This window comes from Eupeodes corollae, chromosome 3 (genome assembly GCF_945859685.1).
Source record: "Eupeodes corollae chromosome 3, idEupCoro1.1, whole genome shotgun sequence".
In the NCBI taxonomy this organism is placed as follows: domain Eukaryota; kingdom Metazoa; phylum Arthropoda; class Insecta; order Diptera; family Syrphidae; genus Eupeodes; species Eupeodes corollae.
Genome location: NC_079149.1, coordinates 75822452 through 75846890, shown reverse-complemented (window position 1 = coordinate 75846890; position 24439 = coordinate 75822452). Strand labels below are relative to the sequence as shown.

The 24439-nt window shown below is 34.6% G+C and overlaps 1 protein-coding gene across 4 annotated transcripts in view; it reads right to left on the bottom strand.

The window, feature by feature from the left end:
• The window catches only part of LOC129951719 (ecdysone receptor), a 155002-nt gene that overhangs the window by 83668 nt on the left and 46895 nt on the right, over positions 1–24439 (bottom strand). For all 4 annotated transcript variants that reach the window (XM_056064017.1, XM_056064016.1, XM_056064019.1 and 1 more), the window contains exons 2-3: positions 2717–3374; positions 2479–2651 (exon numbers count right to left, since the gene is read on the bottom strand). In XM_056064017.1, coding sequence (XP_055919992.1) covers positions 2479–2651; positions 2717–3231 — 688 coding nt within the window. In that variant the 5' untranslated portion in view covers positions 3232–3374. The remainder of the gene's footprint in view (positions 1–2478; positions 2652–2716; positions 3375–24439) is intronic.

The following is a 24439-nucleotide window of genomic DNA, read 5'->3' as shown; positions in this document are numbered from 1 at the left end:
TATATAATGTGATGTAATACCGTATAATTAAAACAAAAACTAATAGCTTTTTTAAAAATCAAAAAATAAAAATATCTGTTTTTGACATTTTGTAAAATTTTTAGAAAAATCGAATTGCTTTTGTCTATAAGAAATAAAAACTTTCTTAAAGATCTGCTAACATTGATTTGTTTTATTATTATTATACATATGTGAATATTATTGCGTAATTTTACTAAATTGTTTTAAAAAATTATATTGCCAATTTTTATTAAACACGAAAATTCACAAACACAACAAAAAACTGATAAAAAATGGTTTTCGACTTAGAAAACAAAGAAAGTTATTGGATTCGGACTTTTAATATTCTGTTAAAGTTTTTAGAAAAATCGAAAGACGGGCACGTATGGGAGGTTATCAGTGTAGTTCGCATAAAAACCTCTTGTGTTTAGCGACGAAGCTCATTTTTGGCTCAATGGGCACGTAAATAAGCAGAATTGTCGATTTCGGAGTGAATATCAGCCAGAAGCATTGCAAGAGCTACCCATACATCCAGAAAAAGTCACAGTTTGGTGCGGTTCATGGGCTGGTGGCATAATTAGACCGTACTTCTTTAAAGATGATGCGAATCGTACACTAACTGTGAATGGTGAGCGCTACCGTGAGATGATATCTAACCTTTTTGTGCCCAAAATGCATGAGCTTGACTTGCATGACATGTGGTTTCAAGAAGATGGTGCCACATGCCACACAGCACGTGCAACAATGGACTTATTGAGAGGCGAGTTCGGTGAAAATTTTATTTCAAGTTTGGGACCGGTCGATTGGCCAACTAAATTGTCCGATTTAACGCCTTTGGACTATTTTTTGTGAGGTTATGTTAAAGCTCATATCTTTACAGACAAGCCCGCTTCAATTGCAAATTGGAAGACAACATTGAATCACTTATTCGTGAGATACCGGCTGAAATGTTGGAAAGAGTATGCCAAAATTGGACTAAGCGGATGGACCATTTGAAGCGCAGTCAAGGTCAACATTTGCATGGAATAATCTTTAAACATTAAATTATATGGACCGCACTATCGATTCAAATAAAGATTTTATGCATTTTTCTGAATTGTTTGTGATTTTATTTAAACTTTCCTATATCTTTTAAAAAATCACCCTTTAGGTTATAGATATGACATAACAAGCTATAGTAGACCTGATTTTCAACTTTTCATATTCATATTATGTGTCCCAAGAAGGAACTTATTCCATCCAAACACAAACAATTCTAGATTATCAAATAATTCTCAATCCACAAATACAAATACCTTAATGCAGAGATTAAATTTCAATCTTGATTATATAGCATTGATAAAAGTTTAAAGTGGTTTTAGAAACCATAAGAGTGAAACTACTGGTATTATTTGTCTCTCTCTGCTGCATATTTACGCACAAAGGTAATTTAACAGCTAAGAAAAAGCAAAAGATATTTTTAGTTCTCAAGAACATTCGACTCCACTGCAATAGTTCTGGTTTACCAATTCCCATCTGTTTTGTCATGCAACTTGCTTTGATACTTAAGACGAACAATACCATAACATACCAGCTACTCTATTCATTAATGTCTTAAAATGGATCTTGTTTTTCATTTTCTATGCGTCCTTAGCTCTTTTTAATTAATTTTTAAGTTTTCTTTAGAAATCGTAACAGATAAGGAGATGAAAAAAAACACTAAACTGCAGATATTCAACAACCTTAACCTTACCTTACTTAAGGTAGCTTCTATTTTCCGGTAAGTCACATCAGATCTTGCATTACCAGATTTAGCACAGCACAATTGTTTCGACACAACAACTCGACCTTGATGATCTTTGTCGCAAAGAGTGCCTAGGATCTAATTCATCATCCCAATAAGCAATATATATAAATCTAAATACCAATATATTTGCAGATATTAATTCTCAAATATGACAAAAAGGCAAGGTCAAAAAGCAAATGAAGTACCTCAATTTAACAAGGTTGAAAATATACGTAAAGAGCAACCTACGTTGGAATACAATTCTTTACGTACATATATTACTTTCGGATTAAAAGTGACTGCATTTTTAATTACGGACTTATATTTTTTTTACAGATTCATAAGGAGATAATTCATAGATTTTCTGAAGACCATTAAATTACAGTAGCAAGTGCAAGAATTTATTCTACATGATATCAGCTGAAGAGTTTATAAAACAATAGCTCCCGCGTCATTTATATAAAACTCTCCACCAAAGTTCTACTTTGCCAGAGTTTTTTTCTAGTTCCGCTTCATGCTTTACGCGGAAGCTTTAGTTTTATAAACTCTTTAGCTGATAACATGTAAAATAAAGTTTAAACAAATATTAATATTTACGATTTCCAGAGGCATGATCATTTTATAGTAATATCTGTCATTTAAGCAGACCTGTGCTTTGTTGTTTTTACCTCTGTTCTTATTTTTAAAAATGTGATCTAAAAAAATAAACTTACCCATTTTTCCATTTGGGCTATATGGATCGTAACTTCCAGTAGACATTGGTGATGCATATCCATTTGACATATTCGTGTTATAACTATGATTTTGAGAGCCGGGCGAAGGGCTCAGAGGGGGCGCCGAACCGGGTACGCTACTCGGACTAGGGGATGATATCCAATCTTCGGGTCTAAAATTAAAAACAAAACAGCATGTCATATCAATTCTACTTAGATTTTATTTATAAATTTGTACCCTTCTATTCGCACCCTTTTAGTCGGCACAAACACCAGATGGCCGTTTGTTGAATTTACACTTGTTGAAGCTGAGGCTGCGCTGCTCACTGAACTGTTATTAAGGGGGCCACTTGCACTCAAAACCACGTTGCCGTTTCCACTTACGCCTACTGTTCCCCCACTGCCTCCTACAATACTGACGACACTTATTCCGGGAGCTCCAGTGGAAACAGTTGGCAAAACCAAATCATGCAATGGTTCCGATTTGATGGCAGTTAAAATTTTCAAATCGTCACTGTTTACATTTAGTCCAATGTTTTCATTCAATACACTATTGCCACAATCACCACCATCTCCACTGTCACCACTAAGCAGGTGATGACCTCCACCGGTCTGGTGTATTATCAGATGTTGGTTATTGGCAGATGAGAGCTGTTGCGATGAATGTGGATGATGGGTTTGAATTTGTTGCTGCTGCTGTGATTGTGGCGGATGCTGGACATTAAGTCGGTACATCATGGATGACAGATTCATTTAAATCGTATTTATTTTGAATATTGACTTACTGTAAAGCCAATAGAAAGGATAGAAATCTTTTGATTTTATTTTCTTCTTCACTCCTAATACACTTTAAACCATCACATTATGTATTTCAAGAACAGCCTGCTGTTTCAAGCCTGGAAGTATAAAAATAAAAGAAAATGTATTTTTTTTTCAAACATGCAAATAGCACAGAATGAGGTCATTCATCAAGTATTAAAGACATCGATTTGGTTACGTAAATTTCTAAGTTGAACTGCTCATACCCCATATATTTTTCATCAATAGAAAGTATACATACTCGTAGATACAAGATGTGTACATTTGTATGTACATACGTGCACTAGATTTGCTAAAATAGGCCCTGTGTAGCAAATGACCCTTTCCATCACTACCCACAACCATAACCATTCGTCTTTGTGTTCCCATTTTCCACTACATTTTTGCACTTGCACTTGGGCCAATTCCAATACACATACATACATACCTACAGACATTTGTAGCATCTTCATTGAGAGTGACATTTTAAGCCCTCTCAGTGGATATACATTTAGCACCACTGACAAGATGAACAGAGTATCACAGTAGACTGCTCCGTATGTGATGGAAAGAGAAAGTGAGGTAAACTGAGTAATTTTCCCAATATGATCAATAGTCTAGTTTTGTAGGCTGAGAAACATGTGGGACAATAAAAGCTAAACTGTTTTTTTTTTTCTAATGTAAGATTTCATTAAAAATGAACCTTAACAGGTAATGTTAATCACTGTGGAAAGTAAAGGGTGATTTTTTAAACAGCTGACGCACGTTTCTTGTTTTACTTCACTGTCAAACATCTTTAGAACAACGCTTGCAAATTATTGAATTTTATAAATTGCTCTGTTAAATGGTTATGTTAAAACTCATGTCTAACAGACAAGCCCGCTTCAATTGACGCATTGGAAGACAACATTGAAGCATTTATTCCTGAGATACCGGCCTAAATGTTGGAAAGAGTATGCCAAAATTGGACTAAGCGGATGGACCATTTGAGGTGCAGTCAAGTTCAACATTGGCATGAAATAATCTTTAAACGTTTTTCTAAATCTTGTTTTTATCAAACTTTCTTACAGCTTTTGAAAAATCACCCTTTATAAGAAAAATATTTTCATCTTCATTTCAAGAAGAAAACCTTATTAAAATTGTATCTCGGTTTTTAAATAAAAAATAATTACATCTTTATTAATTTTCTGCATGCCGACGTAGCCTCATGATGTAGTGCTTAGTGGCCTGTTCACCAAATTGTAATTCGAAATCAAACTTAAATAATTACTTTAACTTGAGACTCTTTTTTTTTATTTGTATTTCATCTTTATAACAATTTAAGACTTTATGTACATTCAACCTGTATATACAAGCAAATTTTTGTTCGTATGATCTAAATAGAAATTAATTACATTTGCTTTTGTTTTCAGGTCAACGATAGTTGATAAAACTCGAGCAGTCCGTGGCCAACACAACATTTGAAAAGATCTATAAAATAATATTAGCATAGATTTGTTTACTGTTGAATTTAAGATAACAAACAGGGGACTTTAAATAACTTCTTTAGAATAAAGCCTTGGTCTAGCAAATACAGCAAATAGCCACCTTAAATAAATTATTAAGGAGTAATAAGCTTAGTGCAGTCAAATATTAGGTACGCTGCAGACCAGAAGTCGTTAAAGAACTCAGAAAGATTTAAAACTTGTCAAATGAATAAATTTAGTTATAATAAAGCTCGTGAAGAACAGAACCTTTTGACTTACAGCTCAACTACATAAGTGTCTAAGTAATTTCGGAAATGAAAGGGACCTACAGTTTTGTGCCATCTAAAATTGAAAAGCATTTGAAAAATACTTTTAATATAGCAAGAATTACACTTGCCCAGAAAAATTTTTTTAAATACAGCACCGATACTACTACTGCGGAGATAAGCATAACCAAAAGTAAGTATGAATATCTCCAGATCTTGCAAAAAAGAAGGCTATTGCATTATTATATCACAATCACTTAGGTATAATGACGTTAGCTTCACAAACTAAAGTGAAGTACTACTAAATACAGGCCTGCCATTCCACCTAAAGGGTTTTTCAATTGGCGTGGGTAGATTTTGGCGCCCGTGGCGATCATTTTGTTTGGTGACATCTATCAAATTTTTTGTTTATTATTCAGTTGCTTATGCCAAATCATCATGGCATTTACGGTAGACGTGGTGGCCCTTCACAGACGACTCTTCAACGTTTGGTGGCCAAATTTAAGACGAACGCTTCAATAAACTCAGCCAACACCCGTACGTTCAAGGAACGCAAGATCGGCCGAGGACATCACAGCAGAACCCGAGGCAGTCTATTCCTCGCCGTGCACAAGAACTAGGCGCAAGAACTTTCGCCGGGCCTACACCTGTATAAGATCCAACTAACCCAGGACCTCAAAATGCTTGACCATACACAACGCCGCCGTTAGTTCGCTGACTGGGCTTCGAACACATCCTCAAATTGAGAATGGTTGACGATAAATTATGCAATGCCTTCACATACTTCTTCCCAACAGCTTGGTTATATTTGTGGAGCAAAGCCCAGTAACATGAATGATATTCAAAGCTCTTTACAAAGAACCATAAACGAACAATTTCTAGATTTCGGCATATCTCCACTGCATGCGTGGATAACATTCTTTGAATATTTCAGTCATCTAGCATATAGTTTAGATTTTAAAAAATGGCGAACCGAAAATAGTGAGAAACCTCTTTTGGACGCCAAAAAAAACCGAATACAAGCAGACTTCGAAACCATTGGACTGATAGTTGGCAAGCCAAAACAAGGTGGTGCAAATCAAATGAAAACAATACTCCTAGTATATTTTTGCAAATCCTTCTTTATCGTCGCAGATAACTGGCGTTAAGCAATCTTTACTTGAAAGATGCGCTGTAATTTTGAAAACTTTGGCAAGTTGTTTTGCAATTAATGAGAATCCTTCCAATTATATGCGCAAGATACAGCTCGTGAATTTGTTGAAGAATATCCTTAGTACCCATTGCCATCGTCTGTACCCAAAGTCCTTATTCACGGAGGACAAATTGTGAAACATGCCATATTGCCTATAGGAAGACGTTACATTTTTTCGGTCGAACAATACTAGAAAAATATACTTTTAACGTCAGACCCTTTACTTTCTAACGAAAGAAATTATTTAAAAAAAAATCGACATTGTCTCAAGATATTTTGAATTTATTGTTTTAATATTTAAAAATAAACAAAAAATACTATACTACTAATAAAATTAAATAATATTTAAAATAAATCGCTGGTTTTGTGTTCTATCATTTAAAATTAATTTTTGAGCTTTGACCGCCCTTCCCATACAAACGAAACCACTATGCGGCGGCGTAATTGGTCCGTACTTTTTTGAAAACGACGTTAGTGAGTCGGTTACCGCAAGGGTGATGTGAATTGCAAACCAAATTCATGCGATTTTATCCCGCTAGAGTTTTTCTGGAAGTCGCAGGTCTATGCAAATAAAATACAATCGTTCAATGCCCTAAAGATGAACATAACACAGGTTATCGCTCATATTCACCCTATCTATGCGAAAGAGTCTTTGAAAATTGGACCACTCGGATCAGTCCAACCAAAAGGAGCTGAGGCGGGCATTTGAATTATGTCATATTTCACACTAAATGATCCCACGACCCGTCAACAATTTAGGGACCACCTCTCACATGAAATGAGAACAATCAGCAGCACAGAACATGACGACATCGAACACCATTGGAATGCTGTGAAAAATGTTTTCATTTCAGGTGCTGAATAGTCGGTCGAAAAAAAAAGCAAGAACACTTGTCTTTCAAAAGAATCTTGGGCAAGTATCAACGAACGCAAACAGTTAAGGGCTCGAATAACTGCTGCACGAGAGGAAGAAAGATACGAGCTGGAGTCCTCGTATTCGCATGAAAAAGAGAGAGGTTCACAACAGTGCAGTGCTGCAAACATGTGTGACAGCAGGACCGTTTACAGAATAAGCAATTAGCTGACCGGTACACACAGCTCAAAGGAACACCTGGTGAAAGAAGTGGACGGTACTGTGATAAGTTCGGTGGATGAGCAAGTCAGAAGGTGGAAAAAACACTTTTCCTCAGTTTTAAACCGAATGTTTGCAAACAAAGTGCAGCCGATACTTTCTGAAGCGCCTGAAGAAACTAATCCCGAAATCCGCACCGCACCTCCCAGTAAAGATGAGATCATGTCGCAATTAAAGCACTTAAGAAGAACAGAGCGGTAAGACTTGATGAAATTCCCACAGAGCTTTTACTAGCACCTCCAACGTCACCAAGCAAACTGCTTCATCCGCTCATAAAAGAAGCCCGGACCACCCAAAGCTTCCCCTTAAGTGGAAGAAGGGAATTATCGTCAAGCTCCCAAAAAATTAGATCTTACGAAGTTCGACAACTGGAGAGGAATTTGCGTTCTACCTGCCGTTGCCGGAATAGTATCAAAAGTCATACTGCAACGCATCAGAGAACGAGGCACCACTCGATGCCAAACACGCAGGATTCCGCGCTGTATCCTCCTGTATTAATCATATCATCCCCGGAAACACACGATGGGGCGTAGGCGTAATAAAGGCCCTATGTCCCTAAGGGGTCCCAACGGACTTAACAGGTCTGAGGACCTAAGTAATATATTTCACACTTTATGGCATACATGCGCCTTTCAAATAAAATAAAATGCACGACTGGGTCGCACGAACTTGCTCCTGTATGCTAAGAGTCTGTTTAAAAAAGTACTTATATAAGATTTAAAAATATATCTGTAAAATAAGTTTCTCTTCAAAGTTATAAATGCCATTTGATTTGTCAAAAAAACCGCACGTTCTTTGTATATGAAAACCATAGTACTCTCATGAGCAGAAACTTTGAGGGCGACCAGATACCGAGTCGTTGGTGTGGCGTTAGTATCGAAAGTGGAGAAATTCAGAGGGAGCGAGAAAAAAATATTATTTCCATTCCCATAAGCAGCCAACAGAGTAAGGGAGATAATTAATTTTCGACCCAAAAAGTCTACACAATTTCCTTCATTCTATTTGATCTAACCTTGGATATGTTTTCACATAAAGAGCTTCCATATGAAGGTTGATGAATTTGCACTATGTACTAATTTAGATAAAAGCTAGGAATGCAATTACAATTTTGTTAAAATAATGCGCTCTTTCGGGCTCATGCACAGTTAAAATATTAAAAAAAAAAACTATTTTAAGATTCGAAATTTCGACCGAAAAACAAGTTTGTCTTCAAAAATTTAAATGTCATTTTATAAATAAAAAAGCATTTGATTTTTCAAAATTTTTTTTTGAAAATCGTTAGAGCGGTTTTTTTTTTAAATTAATTTTTTATATATAAAATTTTTAAATTTTGTTCTAAAAATATTTTTGGTACGCAGTTGTTTAGAGATTATTAATATACGCTATACATTTGAATTTCATAAAAAAATGTTGACCCGTTTTTGAGATATCGAATTTTGAAAAAATAAAATTCAATATTTTTTAAAAAATCCAAACAATAAAAAATTGCACTTTTGATAATCAAATATTGTTAAAGCAATATAAGAGCTCATTCAGAAAAAAAATTATTGAAATCGGATCATAAGTTGCTGAGAAAATTAAAAAACAAAATAACGGTTCTATGAGCGGTACCTTTCCTGAGCAATACAAAAATATGGTTTTCTTATAAAAAGAAGCCAAGTTAAAAAATAAAATTTTAGAGAAAATTTAAAAAAAATCTATCGGTTTGTTTTTGAGAAAATTCGAATTTTCTGTTTTTGACCAAAAAAATTGTATGGGGGCCACTGTTAGTTTTGTTCTTAAAAAAAAATGAAAAAAACGCCTAACGCGAATCTGCTCAAAACCTTAACTTCCAAGTTTGAACTCAATCGACCCAATGGTTTAGGCTGTAGGAGCGTGGACAGACAGACAAAACCGACCGGACGGAATCGCGGGACCCACTTTTTTCGACTTCTCTACCATCGTAATATCATGTTTGATTAAAATCTCGAGTTCGAAATTTTGCACGAATGCAAAACTTGCCATATAGTTCCTATATGTCGCAAGTAAAAATAATTTTGTTAATACCTCTCACACAGCTTGTTTTATCCAATTTCAACATCTGCCCGCCCTTATTGAAAAAAACCTTTATATTCTTAGTAAGAAAAATTACAGGTCAATGAGGCTAAGCTATTTTTAATGAAATGATGAAAAAATATTTATATCTTCCTACTTTCTAAAAAGATATTAAGTAATAAATAAAAATAAAGACTCTTAATCTACGCCAACACACTTATAGAGCGGTAAGATCCATGCAAATCGAAACTACATACACTTTTCATTAAGTCTTAAATATGTAGTTAAGAAGTCGAAATGTACTAAATAATACTTTTAAATAATTATTCATAATTTGAAATTACTTCATTCAATTCGCTCTGAATTGTCAAATTGTATTATATTTGAGTCGCGGGAGTTTCGAATAAGAATACTATCTAAATATTACCAAACCATATTGAATTTTTGATTATAATAATAACCAACTTATTTATGTGAGAAATATGTTTTCATGTTAAGTTTAGATACAAAATGGTTTTTAGCTTTGTGTACTTAAGGAATATTGACATCGTGCATCGTGCGCGTCTTATTTTAATTTGATGCCTCAAAAAAGCTGCACTTATGTTTTTTTCCTCTTAAGACATTTCAATTGAAAATTAATTCTTTGTGTATTTTTTGGATACATTTTGGCGCCAGCCAAATCTGCAACTCTTACCTGAAACTTCGAACTACGTACATAGGAACACACAGACATGTCTTTTAAAACCATTTATTAAGGTTTTAAGAATTTCTAATCCTATTGGATGTAATGCATGCTGGATATAAAATTTGTTTGTTATTCATATTATTTTTTTAGCCTTGTTTTAATTTATTCTTGCCAGAGTTGTAAGTGCATACAAATCTTCGACTAAGAGATTAAACAAACGAAAACTTTGAAAAATTTAAATAAAGAATTTTCGTTTAAGTGTGCATATTTCTTAGTTAGTCCTTAAATTCTAATTTAAGACAGCTAAAACTTAGCCTTATGTTATCCCATTTAAAACAACTTTAAAGCTGAGGACAGCAAGAATTTATTTTGAAGAACCTTCTAGATATTTTCTTAAAGAAAAAAAGAACAATTCATAAGAACCAAAAAATATTATTAATTATTATTATGTGTGCATTCATAGATACATACGAGTATATGAACATACAAATAGTGAACTTATATGTACATGTTTTAAACAAAAAAACTTGTTTCTTATTTCTCAGATATTAAGTTTGAAGTTAAGACATAATGAGAAATCATAATTCCCTTCCCCTTTGTGTTTGTGTTAAATATTTCCAAAAATGACAACACCACCCAACAAAAACAAACATGAATATAAAGTATTTGGCTTGCTCCACACTAGAATGTATTGCGACCCTCAATGATAAACTAGGTCAATGCAGCAGTTTAATGCACTAAAGTGCATTGAACAACGTTTTCGTTTACCTTCTCGAAAAGCTCCAACGACATCATAAACAACAAAGTCGACGTTATGGAAGTATCTCCTTGAGCAAAAAGCTCTTACTAGTGTGAGTATAGAGGAAAAAGGACTGGTGGCCATTTTTATATATCACCCACCAACTACTGTTAATCATTACATTTTATAGCCAACTCGCATGTGCAATGGCCTCTTGCATAAAACACACACATACATAGATGTGTTTTGATCACTAATATAAATCTGAAGGCGCTTGGCTTCGTGCAACACCCTTGTGATTGTTTGCGGATTAAGTAAGAGAAAACAGCAAACATAACGAAGAAATGCATGTATGATTGTCAGTACAAAAGCCAGTCCAACAAGGAACGAGGACGTCGAACGGCTTTCTCAGCAAAGCTGCTTTTTTTCCACGTAAAAGTCTTCTTTAATCACGTTAGGGTAGCTTTCCTTGTGAAAGAAAACTAGGGATGGTGTAATCCGGAAAAACGGCCTGAAACTACCCCCAACTCGTAGTCGGTTATTGCAATGCAATGTCTTGTCAATGTAATTAAAAAAAAAAGCAAAATATACTAGTATCGTGAAACACTTCAACTACGCTTTTTTGTCATTTTTCTTTATACTGCCTAATCCCGTACAACAATACCAGAAAATAAAAGGGGTTAAGGCCTTATAGCTTTAATTAACCAAAGGGTTGGAGACCAGCTCAATGCAACTTTAGTTAAGTATGGCGTTGTGGTAATTTCGTTGGTGAACACTGTTTACGACCGGAGGCTGCGCTTTACTCGACTAACGCAGGTGATAACAATTGCAACTTCTCCTACAGAAGTCTTATTACCACTACAGTTTTACTTTTCATGAACTATTTTCGTAGTTTTACTTTGGCATTATTGCGAGCTTTGGTATTTTTTAGCCTTCTTTTTTTTTGGAAATAGGTTGGTGACTCTATTATATACACGTTTTGTATATTTTGAACCTTATTTTTTCACAAGTGTAGTTTGAATACCTATGCATGTACATGTAACTACATATACATGTATATTTTTTTAGCCTGATTTTCGTTTCAAATCTTTGGGTGGTTAAAATAGCGTATAGGAATAGAAAATAATTATGTAAACAAGAAAATAAACTTATGAGGAGTTGTTTGTAAAATATCTCCATTCCGAAAGTTCATACAAAATCTTCTTACATGTCAACAATTTACATTGTCTAAAAAATGAATAAATTGGGTGGCGCAACAGTATGTTGAGAACTAGGGCCTAGTGACTTACAACTCTCAACCATTCCTGTGTGCGAATGCTGTTGTCAGGCATGGAGGGGACCTACAGTTTCAAGCCGAATCCGAATGACTAATTATGACAAGAATTACTCTTGGAAAGTTTGTCAATTCCTAGCAATAGGCAGTACCCGTGGAAAAAACTTAGATGGCATAGGCACGGATTGAACCCAAGACCTCTGGCATGACAGTCCAACACATTTTTTTTTTTTTTTTTTTTTTAAATTCATTTTTATTTATTCCATCTTAAACCTATCTTAAAGCTAGACAAAAATTCATAAAACTAGCCTAATTATCCATAACTTACAACTAACTTAATGGTCCCATACGGACACTCTAAGCTAAACTATAACACTAATGACTAATGCCTTTCGGCCTTAAGATCTATTTTACTTCAATTTAAATTTTATTTGTTTTGTTTTTATTAGAAAATTTTGAAAAAAACTAATATCAATAACCTTTTTTTATTTATTTTTACTTACAATCTACTTAAAATAAGGTCCTTAAATAAAACTTAAAAACTAACTTAATCTACCTATTCTACCTATAAACTACTTAAAACTAGAACAACCACAGCAGCAAATCTAACTATCTAACATTTTTGTTTTTCATATTTTGTTGTCTATTTTTTTTATTATTTTTTTTAATCCATGTTTTTTTTTTTTTTTAATGTTCTTTTTTTAATTTTTTTTTTTTTTTTTTGTATTTTTTGTATTTTTTTTTCTATTTCTTTTCGTGCCACCATGCCTATTCTACTTAAAACTAAACCCTAATACTATTAAACAAGTATGTAAGCCGGCCAAGGCTTAAAACCCCATCCCGACTACCCACTATCAAGTGCCGATTGAAGCCACCAAAACTGGTTCTCCTGCTTCACCCTATCAGTCCAACACATTAACCATCATGCCACGGGTTCTACTATTGACATTGTTTGCATGATAAAACCTCAAGCGAAATAACTACAACATTTCGGTCGCCTCAGCTCAATAATTTAAAAATACATTCAAATTATCAATTAGTATTTATGCTAGAAATTTACATATAAATTTAAATACTTTTTACCAAAATACGAATTATATTTTTTTTATTTAAAAAAAAAAGGAAAGCTCAGATTTTCGCAATTAATATAATTATTAAACCAACTTTGCAATTACAAAAAATGTAAAATGAAAATTGTCTTCAAAATCTGGTCATACTACATTATCTTTAACTTATTGTTACTTACAATAAGAGTTTTTTTTATTTGGTTAACAACATCACCTTCTACGATACAAATACGTCACATCTATTGGACTACATTTTTCCAATGACTTAATTAAAAGTAAGCCTTATCGAAAAGTAGCTTTTAATTTACCTTTGTATCACCGAAATCAAGCAAAACTAAGCGCGGTTAGTAGAACTATGGATTACATTATTAAAAACCTACCTTGAGCTGTTGTAAGAGGCCAGTTATATGTAGCTGTCATTGAAATCAATCCGGGACGTTTTTGTAAATGAATATTTTACTGTGTTTCCTCTAGATTATAAATACAATTTATAAACTGAATGATTGAGAATCACACAAAGATTTTTTTGGAATATAAAAAGTTGAATTGCACAGTTATTTTTCGCTAAACATTTATTTTTCTATTTTCCTGAACAGCTAGTACTTGACTGTTTAAAAGTGTAGAGAATCGTTCCACTAAAGCACTTTTCACATGAGCACAGCCAACTAACAACGAATGAACGAATATTCGTCGATTTTGACATTTCTTTCACATGAGAGTTTTTAATTCGTTGCGAATGAAGCCACAGCCGAACACCATTCGCCACCGAAACCAAAACATGGATGATATTTTAGGTTAAGTACGCGAGATTATTTTATTCGTTGCGAGTGTGGATAATGTGGAACGCGAATAAAGTTTGACAGTTCGTATCAACTATAATTTTTTTCGCAACGAATAAATTTGTTTTTTTAAATTTATTAATATATTATATTGAAAAGTAAAAGTATCTATCGTAAATCAAATAGAAACTATATTCCTATCGTTTTGTTAAGAATTTGTGTGGAAATATGTCTTCAAACGTATATAAACTCACACTTTTTAATTCATTCGTCGTTCGTTGGTCGCGCTCATGTCAATACTATTTAATTTGTGTTCCAATTTCACACAATTCCAATGACAGATTTCTGTCACTAAAATTTTGTCGATGGATTCAATCAGGGCTAAGGTGATAATAGACTATAATATTTTTTATAGTCGAATTGACTTTAATTTTCATTGAGTTGACAATCGAATTGAATTGCTTACTTAATTCAATTCGATTGAACACTTTCAGATTCAAATTGTCAAAATTCATTGTTGCCATGGTGAAATTTTAAATTGATTCCTATGAAACATCTAAATAAATGTATCAAATTGGCTGTGTTTGAATAATATTCTCACTTTTCTCAGGAATGTGTTTTTTGAACGAAAAATACCTAACTAAGAAAATCATCCAGTCGTTTGTGTAAGGCGTCTAGTAGCTCTATTCGGAATAAACATACTTGTTTGAAAACGACTATAACATTTTTGTTGTGACAGCTTTTTGTATCAATTTGACTATCACCTTACAAAGATCAAATTCGTTAATTTTGATTGTCAATTATCAATAATCAGCTTAGCCGATTCCACCCCAGGTTTTTTTTTTAATGACAGAAATTTTGAATGATTCTAAGGTGCAGTGTCTCTACTCCTTACATTTAAATTTGGCGTAGTATGAAATGAAATGTAGTATCAGATCCTATACCGTTTCCATATATTGTAACAGTATAAAGTCATTCCGATTACAACTTGTTTGATACTTATATTAAAAACAAGTTCTTATCATTTTGTTTTTGTCGTTTTTGTAGGTTTTCGTCTTTTGTTAACAAAGTTGTCAGTTGAATTTTTCTAAGAAATAATAAAATGACCAACAATATTTTGCATATGATGAAATAGTTTGATTTCAAAATCTAGCGTAAGAATATAAAATAACTCATGTTATGTCTTCCAAGCTTTGTCAAACAATATAACAGACCCAGACAACATTTGATTTAATTGTAAAAATATACAGACCTAAATACATACTTTTTTGAATTTGTATTTTAAAACAGTAACATAACAACATATACAAAACAAACGAAAAGCTAAAAGGACTGGGATGAAAAAGTAACATTCTCATTTTGCCAAATCAAAGGTGAACATTTTGTAATAAAGGCATTCATGCCAAAAATACATATTACAGACAAACATCAGTCCAAGGCAAAATGTACACGATTAGAGGGTGGTACTGCCATTGTTGCAATGGTAATGGTTTGATGCACTAAATCTAGATTACAGACGACGGCGTATAGTCTTGTTTACTTCCAACGAAATTGAATAGGTCAGGTCACGTCAGCAGTATATAAGGGGTATAGATGAAGAGAGCGATAGAGACAAGAGAAATGATATGAGAGTATGGAGAGAGAGATTTTGATTGAGTATTTACAAGACCTATTTGTCTGTCTGATAAAGTTGTAGCTGCTGGATGGGTCTACTGTAGTTATAAAGTAGGTAAACTGAATGTTGACGAGTCTTTCGTAAATCTTGAACTATAGACTACATTATGCCCAATATTGGTCTTGTCGAAAACTAGCGAACTTTAAAAGTATTTGTTATGTGCACGGGCGCGAAAAAAATGATGAGTAATTCTCGAAGAAGAAAGGAGAATTTTTAGAAAGAAGGGATGAAAAAATGCCAAGTGTCGTTACCCCCTTCTTTCGTTCAAAAAAATATCCTTTCTATTTCATGAATCAATTTTCTTTTTACGCTCATGTATGCCAGTGCTATGAAAGTTTATTTTTAATTTTAATGTGATGGTTGCTGTTAGGAAACACATTATGTTAAGGTTAATATAGATATGTTTATAGGTAAGGTACGTAACACATAGGTTTATTTTTTTGCAATTTACTTGGGAATACGTTTTTTGCTAATCAGATGTAGTCTCCACCTTAAGATGGACATTCACCTGTTTGAATTTGACAGGTCTGATTTGTTTGTCATTCGAGGGTATTTGGATTTCCAAACGTTGAATAAATTTTTCAGAGTTTTGATATAACTTTATATTTTATATATATTAATATACACCCGTTGAAATCCTGGCTATAAAAGAAGTCCTATCGTGGCTTAGAGAAAACGTTATATCAACTAATGATATACGCATCTTCTCGGATAGCCGAGCTACGTTAAAGTCCTTAGAATCTGTCTCCACTAGGTTAGGTTAGGCTAGGTTAGATCGTTTAGATCGTTAAAGGTAATTCTTGCGTTTTCGAGCTAGAAGAGGGCATGTGCAGAGAAGATGAAGAACCGTTTCTTCCTCTTCCTCGTCCATACAGCTTCTGCAAAAGTCATTTGAGAATACGCCTAGTCTCGTGGCGTGTTTTCCTATTAGACAGTGTCGGGTTATGACACCTATTATCGAGCTTATATGCGATCTGCTTAGAGAGAGCAAGCACCTTGAACGTTTTAAATCCAGTGTTGGCCAGATGTTTTTTGTGGCTTGACACGTGGTGATGTTGGTCCACCTGGTGCCTGCCCTCCTCACAGCGTCTTGCATTAGTAGCAGTTTACAAGTAGCGATTGGTATGCCAGTACTTTCCAAACGTGGTAGGATGGGTTGTACTGTACCGTTCCTGGCGAGTTCATCTGCCTTACAGTTACCTGGAATGTCTCTATGGCCCGGCACCCAGCCAAGGTGAATATTAAACTGTTGCGCCATCTCCATTAGAGATGATCGACCGTTATGGACTGTTATAGAGTTTGTAGAGACTGAGTCCAGAGATTTGATAGCGGCTTGGCTGTCGGAGAAAATACGGATATCAGATGTTGATATCACGTTTTCTTTGAGCCAAGACAAGACTTCCTTAATCGCCAAAAGTTCCGCCTGGAACACGCTACAATGATTGGGAAGGCGGAATGAGAGACTTAATTTCAGTCGTTCAGAGTACACACCACCACCAACCCCTTCTTTGGTCTTTGAGCCATCTGTGTAAAAGTGGATTGACTCATCCTCCAAGAATGTCCTATCCTCCCAAAAAGATCTGGTAGGTATAGAAATCTGGAAATTCCTGTCGAATTGTAGTTGGGGGATGGTGTAGTCTGTGTGCTTTGGAATTGATTCTAAGTACCTTAGAATTACGGAGTGGCCAATGTTGTTGTTAGTCCACTGCGACGAAGCATTGAGGCGAATAGCAGAGCTTGCAGCTATTTGTTTACTAAATATGTCAAGAGGTGTAAGGTAGAGCAAGGTGTCCAGTGCCGCAGACGGGGTCGTGCGAAGCGATCCGCTTATACATAGGCAGGCTGAACGTTGGACTTTATTTAACTGTTTATACCTTTCTCTAAAGCAGTCCACCATACTGCTACACCGTACCTACGTTAAAATCGGTCTGATTACCGATGTGTATAGCCAATGCGTGATTCTGGGTTGTAAACCCCATTTATTACCAATAGTTTTTTTGCAAGAAAAGAGAGCTACAGTAGCTTTTTTGACTCTTTCCTGTACGTTGCGTTTCCAATTTAGTTTTTTGTCTAAGACAAGACCTAGGTATGTGGCCTCGTCTGAGAATTTTAATTGGATTCCTTTAATGTAAGGAGGGTTGACAAATGGAATTTTGTATCTCCTCGAAAATAAGACCAGATCGGTTTTGTGTGGGTTAACACCCAGTCCACACCGATCAGCCCAGAGTATTAGTCTGTCCAAGGCATTTTGTAAGAGTTCTTTTAGGATATTAAGATGCTTTCCTGAAACTGCTATAGCAACGTCGTCCGCATAGGCTATCACTCTGAAACCCTCCGCATCCAGACTAGTTAGGATTTCATTCACCACTAGGTTCCAGAAGAGAGGGGATAGAACACCACCACTAACTCACTAACAGCCCTAAATTGTCGTTCATCTCTTACGGAGATGGCTACACAGTTCAAAATTCACCTTTTCTGTGTGCCGGGTCATAGAGACATTTCAGGAAATTGCAAAGCTGACGAACTTGCAAAAAGCGGATCAACCTTACCTCTGCTGGCTCACAATGCTAGCATATGTATCCCCTTAGCTACATGTAAACTCATGCTAAAGCAAAATACCATAGAGAAAACAAACTTCAGGTGGAATAACACTACCACCTGTATAGCGACAAAATTAATTTGGACTAATCTTAGTGCCAGGCGCTCAAAACAATTAATCTCTCTGAGCAGATTCAACATTAGCTACATTATAGGTGTCCTGACTGGGCACTGCTTAATAGGAAGGCATGCTATTCGACTTGGAGCCCCTGCAAATGATTTTTGTAGGAGTTGCATGGACGAGGAGGAGGAGGAGACAATCTCTTAGCTTCTGTGCACATGTCCTGCCTTATCACAAAGACGTAGAATCTACCTTGGAGATTACTACTTTAACGATACCAGCGATCTAAAAAAATCTGACATTATTTGTCTCCTACGCTTCATTCGGAGCTCCAATTGGTTCGACGAGTTAAGCTGATCAACATTCCATTTATCAACATTGTACCTCTTTTAATCTCTTCTTCAGTTGTTCGACAACCGGGTTACGGTTTTATCCCCCGACGTTATCTGTATACCGGCTGCCCTACGAAAATGTAGATTGTGGCTCAAAACACAAGTACGAAAATTTGGCCATCCTTAGTGACTTCCAACCCCTTGAAAATTAAAATAAAATGCAAATCAAGATATATCACCTTCTACGGCAAAGGAAAGAATTTTTAGGATTTTTCAAAAGGTGAATCAACAAAGTTTATTGGAACTTTGTTCTATATATTTTGTACTTTAAAGTTCTTAGCAATAAACAATCACGTTTTCATTGGACGTTCACATCATAGGTAAATGGGAATCTGTATATAGAACGAAGAACTTGGAGGTACAGCAAGGCCAGCAAAAGGGCCTTTCACTTGGGTATGTAACCCTCACAATCACAAGTACCTTTTTTTAAAAACATTAATGTTAAAAACGGGAGAAGAACTCTACCATGAGACAGATATTTGCTATTATATGCTTACTGGACAAAATGTATTCGTCACACTTGGGTTGGTTTTCCGTTACATTACTATCTTTAATGTATAGATTTCAAACAATTTGCCAGTGAACCCATTAAATTTCAACGAGTTTCAATTTAACCACTGCTACAATTAATTATATAACTTATATAAATATTTTAAGATCCTATTACTTTTCACGACGGACTTAGTACTCACAATCTTTGTATGCATCAGGACTTTCCTGTTTGTTTTATAAATTTATATTTTTGGTGCTAAAAATCGTTGAATTTTTTTTTAAGTATTGCAGATAGACCAAACTAACAATCCTTTAAAAATGGTATTGTGTAGAACATGAATTACTTAAGGAGCGATGTTGTTTAGATTTTTAAATGTTAATAATTTTTGGGTATGATACCAAAAAATAAAACCAAAAACTTTAAACATATGTACAAGAGAAATGCATGTACACATTTAATTTTAAAAACACTAGGTGTGATGTAAATAAGTGTTTCGAGATTCGTATAAGATAGCCCGATTGCGAAATTATAAGAAGACCAGTTTTATCGAGAGTGCCACCTACGAACTTTTTTTTCTAATATCGACAACGAAACAATAAAAGTCGACAAACTACAGTGTGCGAACAGTGGTGCCAGGGCCGGATTTAGAGGAGGGCAACCGGGGCCTCCACAAACGGGAGGCTCCCACAATAGAGATTTCGAAAAAATTTTGTTTCAAATTCCAACTAGTAAATATGATAAGAAGCACTTCCAATTACTAACCATCTGGACGGAGTACTCCAATCGCTTAATGGCTGAGTGGGGTGGTCCTTGCCCGCAACCTCAGAGGTTGAGTGTTCGATTCCGTATCTCGAAATTTGTTTTTCTTATATATATATGTACATATAAACTAATTGCTGTGTATATAATTTGACTTTTGATTTCGTGCAGAGGTTTTATATGTTTTTCAGTACAGAGCGGTACCGAATTCTGATTGAGAAATTATCGGAGAAGAAAAGCGGGCAGTTTTTAGTCTTGAAAAAGCTCAGCGACATTTGTTGGTCTTGTCGAGCTGAAGCTACGAAAAGCTTAAGTCAACGGCTATTCGGAAATCGAAAAAGTTTTAACCAGCATATCTTCCAATAAAGGCAAAAAGACATCGTGAGGAATGAACCAACGCACCTTCTACAGAAGATGAGTGGTCTCGAAACCGCTTTGTTTGCAACATTTTGGAACAATATCTTGGAGCGATTCAACGCTAAAAACAAGATGTTAGAAGATCCGAAAATGATTATTGAATCAGCAATGCGTGCACTAGAATCATTGAAATCATTCATGGAATCCAAACAAAATGATTTTGATATATTTTTATAAATACGAGGAAGCAGCCTATGAAGCTGTACGTTCGAGATTTGGATTCCTAAATCACATCGAGAAGATGGATGCTGAAATTTGGACTCTGCAACCGATTGTATTCCTATGATTTGGAGCCAAACTTAATAAGCGTTACCTTGCATCATGTACTATGTCTAATAATACCTTGATTTCAAACCTAGGTTCACAATGATCTTCTAATATACTTATTTATCTATTATTTTTATTTAATTTACCTGTCTATTTGTGTAATTATTTACTTTTATTTATTTAAATACATATTTTTTGTTTGCCTATTTATTTATTTTATTATTTATTTATTTATTGATATATTTATTTAACATTATTATATTTTGTCTATTCTTTTCTGTTCTATTGTTATTATTTTTGTTTATATTTACTTAGTTATTTTCTTTATTTATTTATCTTCTTATTTATTTATTTATTTATGTATCTTCTTATTCATTTATATATTTATTGATGTATTTATTTTAGATATTTTAATTATTATCTTCTTGTTGTATTACTCAAAGCTTGGTTCTTTCATTCTATTTTTTTATTGTTTTATATGAAGGTTTTTATGTATAGCTTTTCCTTCAATATTATTTATTTCTGTTTTTTGTTAATTGATGTAATAGTTATAATATTGACAGGATTAAGGTAAATTGTGGACAGTGTCTCTGTAAATTGTGCAATTTACTTTAAGAAAAAATATTATAACATTGATGCTACAATAAAGATAAAAGATAAAGAAGAGCCTCGTCTTGGTAATGAGTTGGTTCAATTTGTGTCTTTAATTGACTCATACAAAAAGGAAAAGGACTATGGAACAGATCATTCGCCGGAACTATTTTACTACCAAATTCTCGAAACTCAAAATTTCAGAGCTACATTTCCAAACCTCGAAATTGCATTGAGAATGTATTTGGTTTTGATGGTAACAAATTGCACTGGGGAGTGCTCATTTTCAAAAATGAAAATTATGAAAAATATGCTTTGAACCACGATGGGACACAACCGTCTATCGAAGCTTTCTCTCCTGAGCATTGAAAGCGATTTACTCCAGGAACTTGATTTCAAAGAAATCATCAACAATTTTTCAGCGAAAAAAGCGCAAAAGGTTCCGTTCGTTAACCCTAAAATTTAATTTTAGATGATTGTTTTTTCCGTTTATATATATGTATGTGTTTGTTCCAATACTAAAGGAATCTACTTGGTTTCACAATAAATTATTTTTTAAAAAACTCGAGTGAAAAAAATGGGTTACTTTATTTAAAAAAAAAAAATTAGGGCGAGGGGGGGCTCCGCTTCCTTACTGTCCCGAGGCCTCTGGACCTCTAAATGCGGCCCACTGCTGCACATGGAAGTTTCAATTGCATACCTTTTAAATGCAAGTGATCTGTTCGGGGTAGTGACTGAAGAAGAGGCCATGCCAGTTGTTGATGAAGCAATTCCTAATACCAAGGTAGCCTTGAAAGCTTGGCAGCAAAAAGATAGGAGAGCCCAGAAAACAATTTCGACAACAATAGGACAATGTGTTCTAGTTCATATTATGCATAGCTCGTTTTCGAATCAAATGTGGTTTAAGCTCTGTTCCAAATATGAACACAAATCAAATACAGGCATTAATATGCTACAGCAGCGATTTCATTGTTTTCAAAAAGACAAAAATGATGATATTGCAACTCATATAAAAAAAAACTAGGGAGCTTAACTCAACAGCTAAGAGAAGCCGGTAAATTGGTTACTGATTTAATGTTAGTGACCAAAGTTTTGATGACTTACTCGACGAATTTGCACATTTTTTTTAGTGCATGGAAGTCCAGTGACACAGAGCACCAGACTATAGATAATTTTCGATCGAGACTCATTATGGAAGAATCTCGTTTTTTTGCAGGTGATGTTCAAAGTTTAAGATCCCATGTTGCTTTTTACATGAAAAACGGGAAAAATGCAGATAACAATAGGAATCATAGGTCTCAGAAGCAAAAAGGTAAATGTTTTGCATGCAAGCAATATGGCAATTGGAAGAATAATTGTCTAAAGCGCAAAAACAATACAAAGCAGCTTAGTTTTGCCAATCCTGAGAGTACCAAGAGTAATGCAAGTAATTGTGACCATTTGTTTGCAAGTCAATCAACATTGGAGATGATTTGATAGTGTACCAATTCGGTCTTGGATTTGGGAGCGAGTGAACATATAGGATGTTTTCGCAGAGAATGGTTCAGTTCTTATGAAGAATTGATAACAGTAGGAAATGGGACACATATAAAAGCACATGACAGAGATGAAATAAATATAGAAGCATTCGATTACCAAAAGTGGATTAAAAAACGCCTTACAAAAGTATTTTTTCTTCCGGTCATAAGGGTACATTTTTTTTCTTCGGGAATTGCGCTAGACAAAAATTACTCGTTAATATCTGACAGCAAATAATGCTATAGATTTTTAAAAGATGGCGAAGCAGTCGCGATTGGAATCAGATGCCGTCGTATATAAAAAGCTATTTAAAATATTCAATGAAAGTGCCGTGGCCAATTGTGTGTCAAAAACGAATCATTTGAGAAGAGAGGTGCATTCTCAACATGCTATAAGTTTTATTGATAGTCCAAATTTTGTTTGAAAAGCATGTGCTTGAACCGTTCTCCATTTCCCGGAAGTCTGTCTAGAGCAACAGAAATAGGTGTTTTCGTGTGTACGGATTTCTGTGAACCCATGCAAATAAAGTCACTGGGAGGATCAAGGTATTTTTCATTACTTAAAGATGATTATTCAAGCTATAGAAAAGTTTATTTTGTCAAAGAAAAAAGTGAGGTTAAATCTTTGATTGAAAAGTATCTTAATAATCTTAATTCAATGAAAATATGAAGGTACTTAGATCAGACAACGGATTAGTGTTCTTAAAAAAACAAGTTAAAGATCCTTTGGCAAAGGATATGTAACATAATTTAATAAAGTTCAGCTTTCTCGTGACATTGTGTTCAAAGACAGTTGGAAATCTTGGGTTGAACAGGGAGAATGCAGGGGAGCCTAATGAACCACTTGGTGTTGCTGATGAGCTGAAAGAAGGTGAGATGAACCACAAAGAAGGAATCGAAGATGATCGATTTAGTTCGGCAGATGAAGGGGAACCAAATCCAATTTAGATAAAGGAAGGGCTTTTTTCTAAAAACAATGAAGGCGGAACTGCATTAACAGGAATTCAAAGAGCAGGAATCGAAACATAAAGTTAAAAAATACAAACAAAAAAAACACTGGAACTGCACAGTCTAATATTAAATCTAGCATTTGCACGCAGCAATAAAAATTGGGAACCAAGTGCTTATCGAAGTCTATTTTGTGATATTAATGAAGGGTATGGTTTTATGGCTGGGATGTTAGAGCTACAGGCTATAGGATGTAAGTGGATATATAAAGTGAATCTTTCTGCACAAAATAATATCGAGCGATACAAAGCTGGGCTAGTTATCAAAGGTTATTGTCAAAAAAAAGGAATTCACTTTTTGGAAATATTTAGGCTGATTATAGCTATAGCGTCTACATGCGTTTGTTATTATACGAATTCGATGTCAAAACCGCGTTCTTGAATGGAACTTTAGAAGAGGAAATTCATATTAAACACCTACTGGTTTATGATGACAGATCAGAGAAGAGTGTGCAAGCTGAACAAAACATTATACAGTCTCAAACAAGCTTCAAGAAATTGGAACCTGACGATGTCTAAACTTCTCAACCATTATAACTTTGAATGGTGATCGGCTGATCTATGTTTGTTCGTGCTTGTAATGAGAGTAGAATCAGCGCGCTATATAAAGATTATGGGCTACTGGCAGCAAATGACATGAGGGAAGTTGATGACTTGGTTACCTACTTGAAGAAACATCTTGAGCACAAGATAAGTGAGGCAAGGCAAGCTACCATTTTGGTTTGGAACTAAAGCGAAAATCTAAAGGAGAAG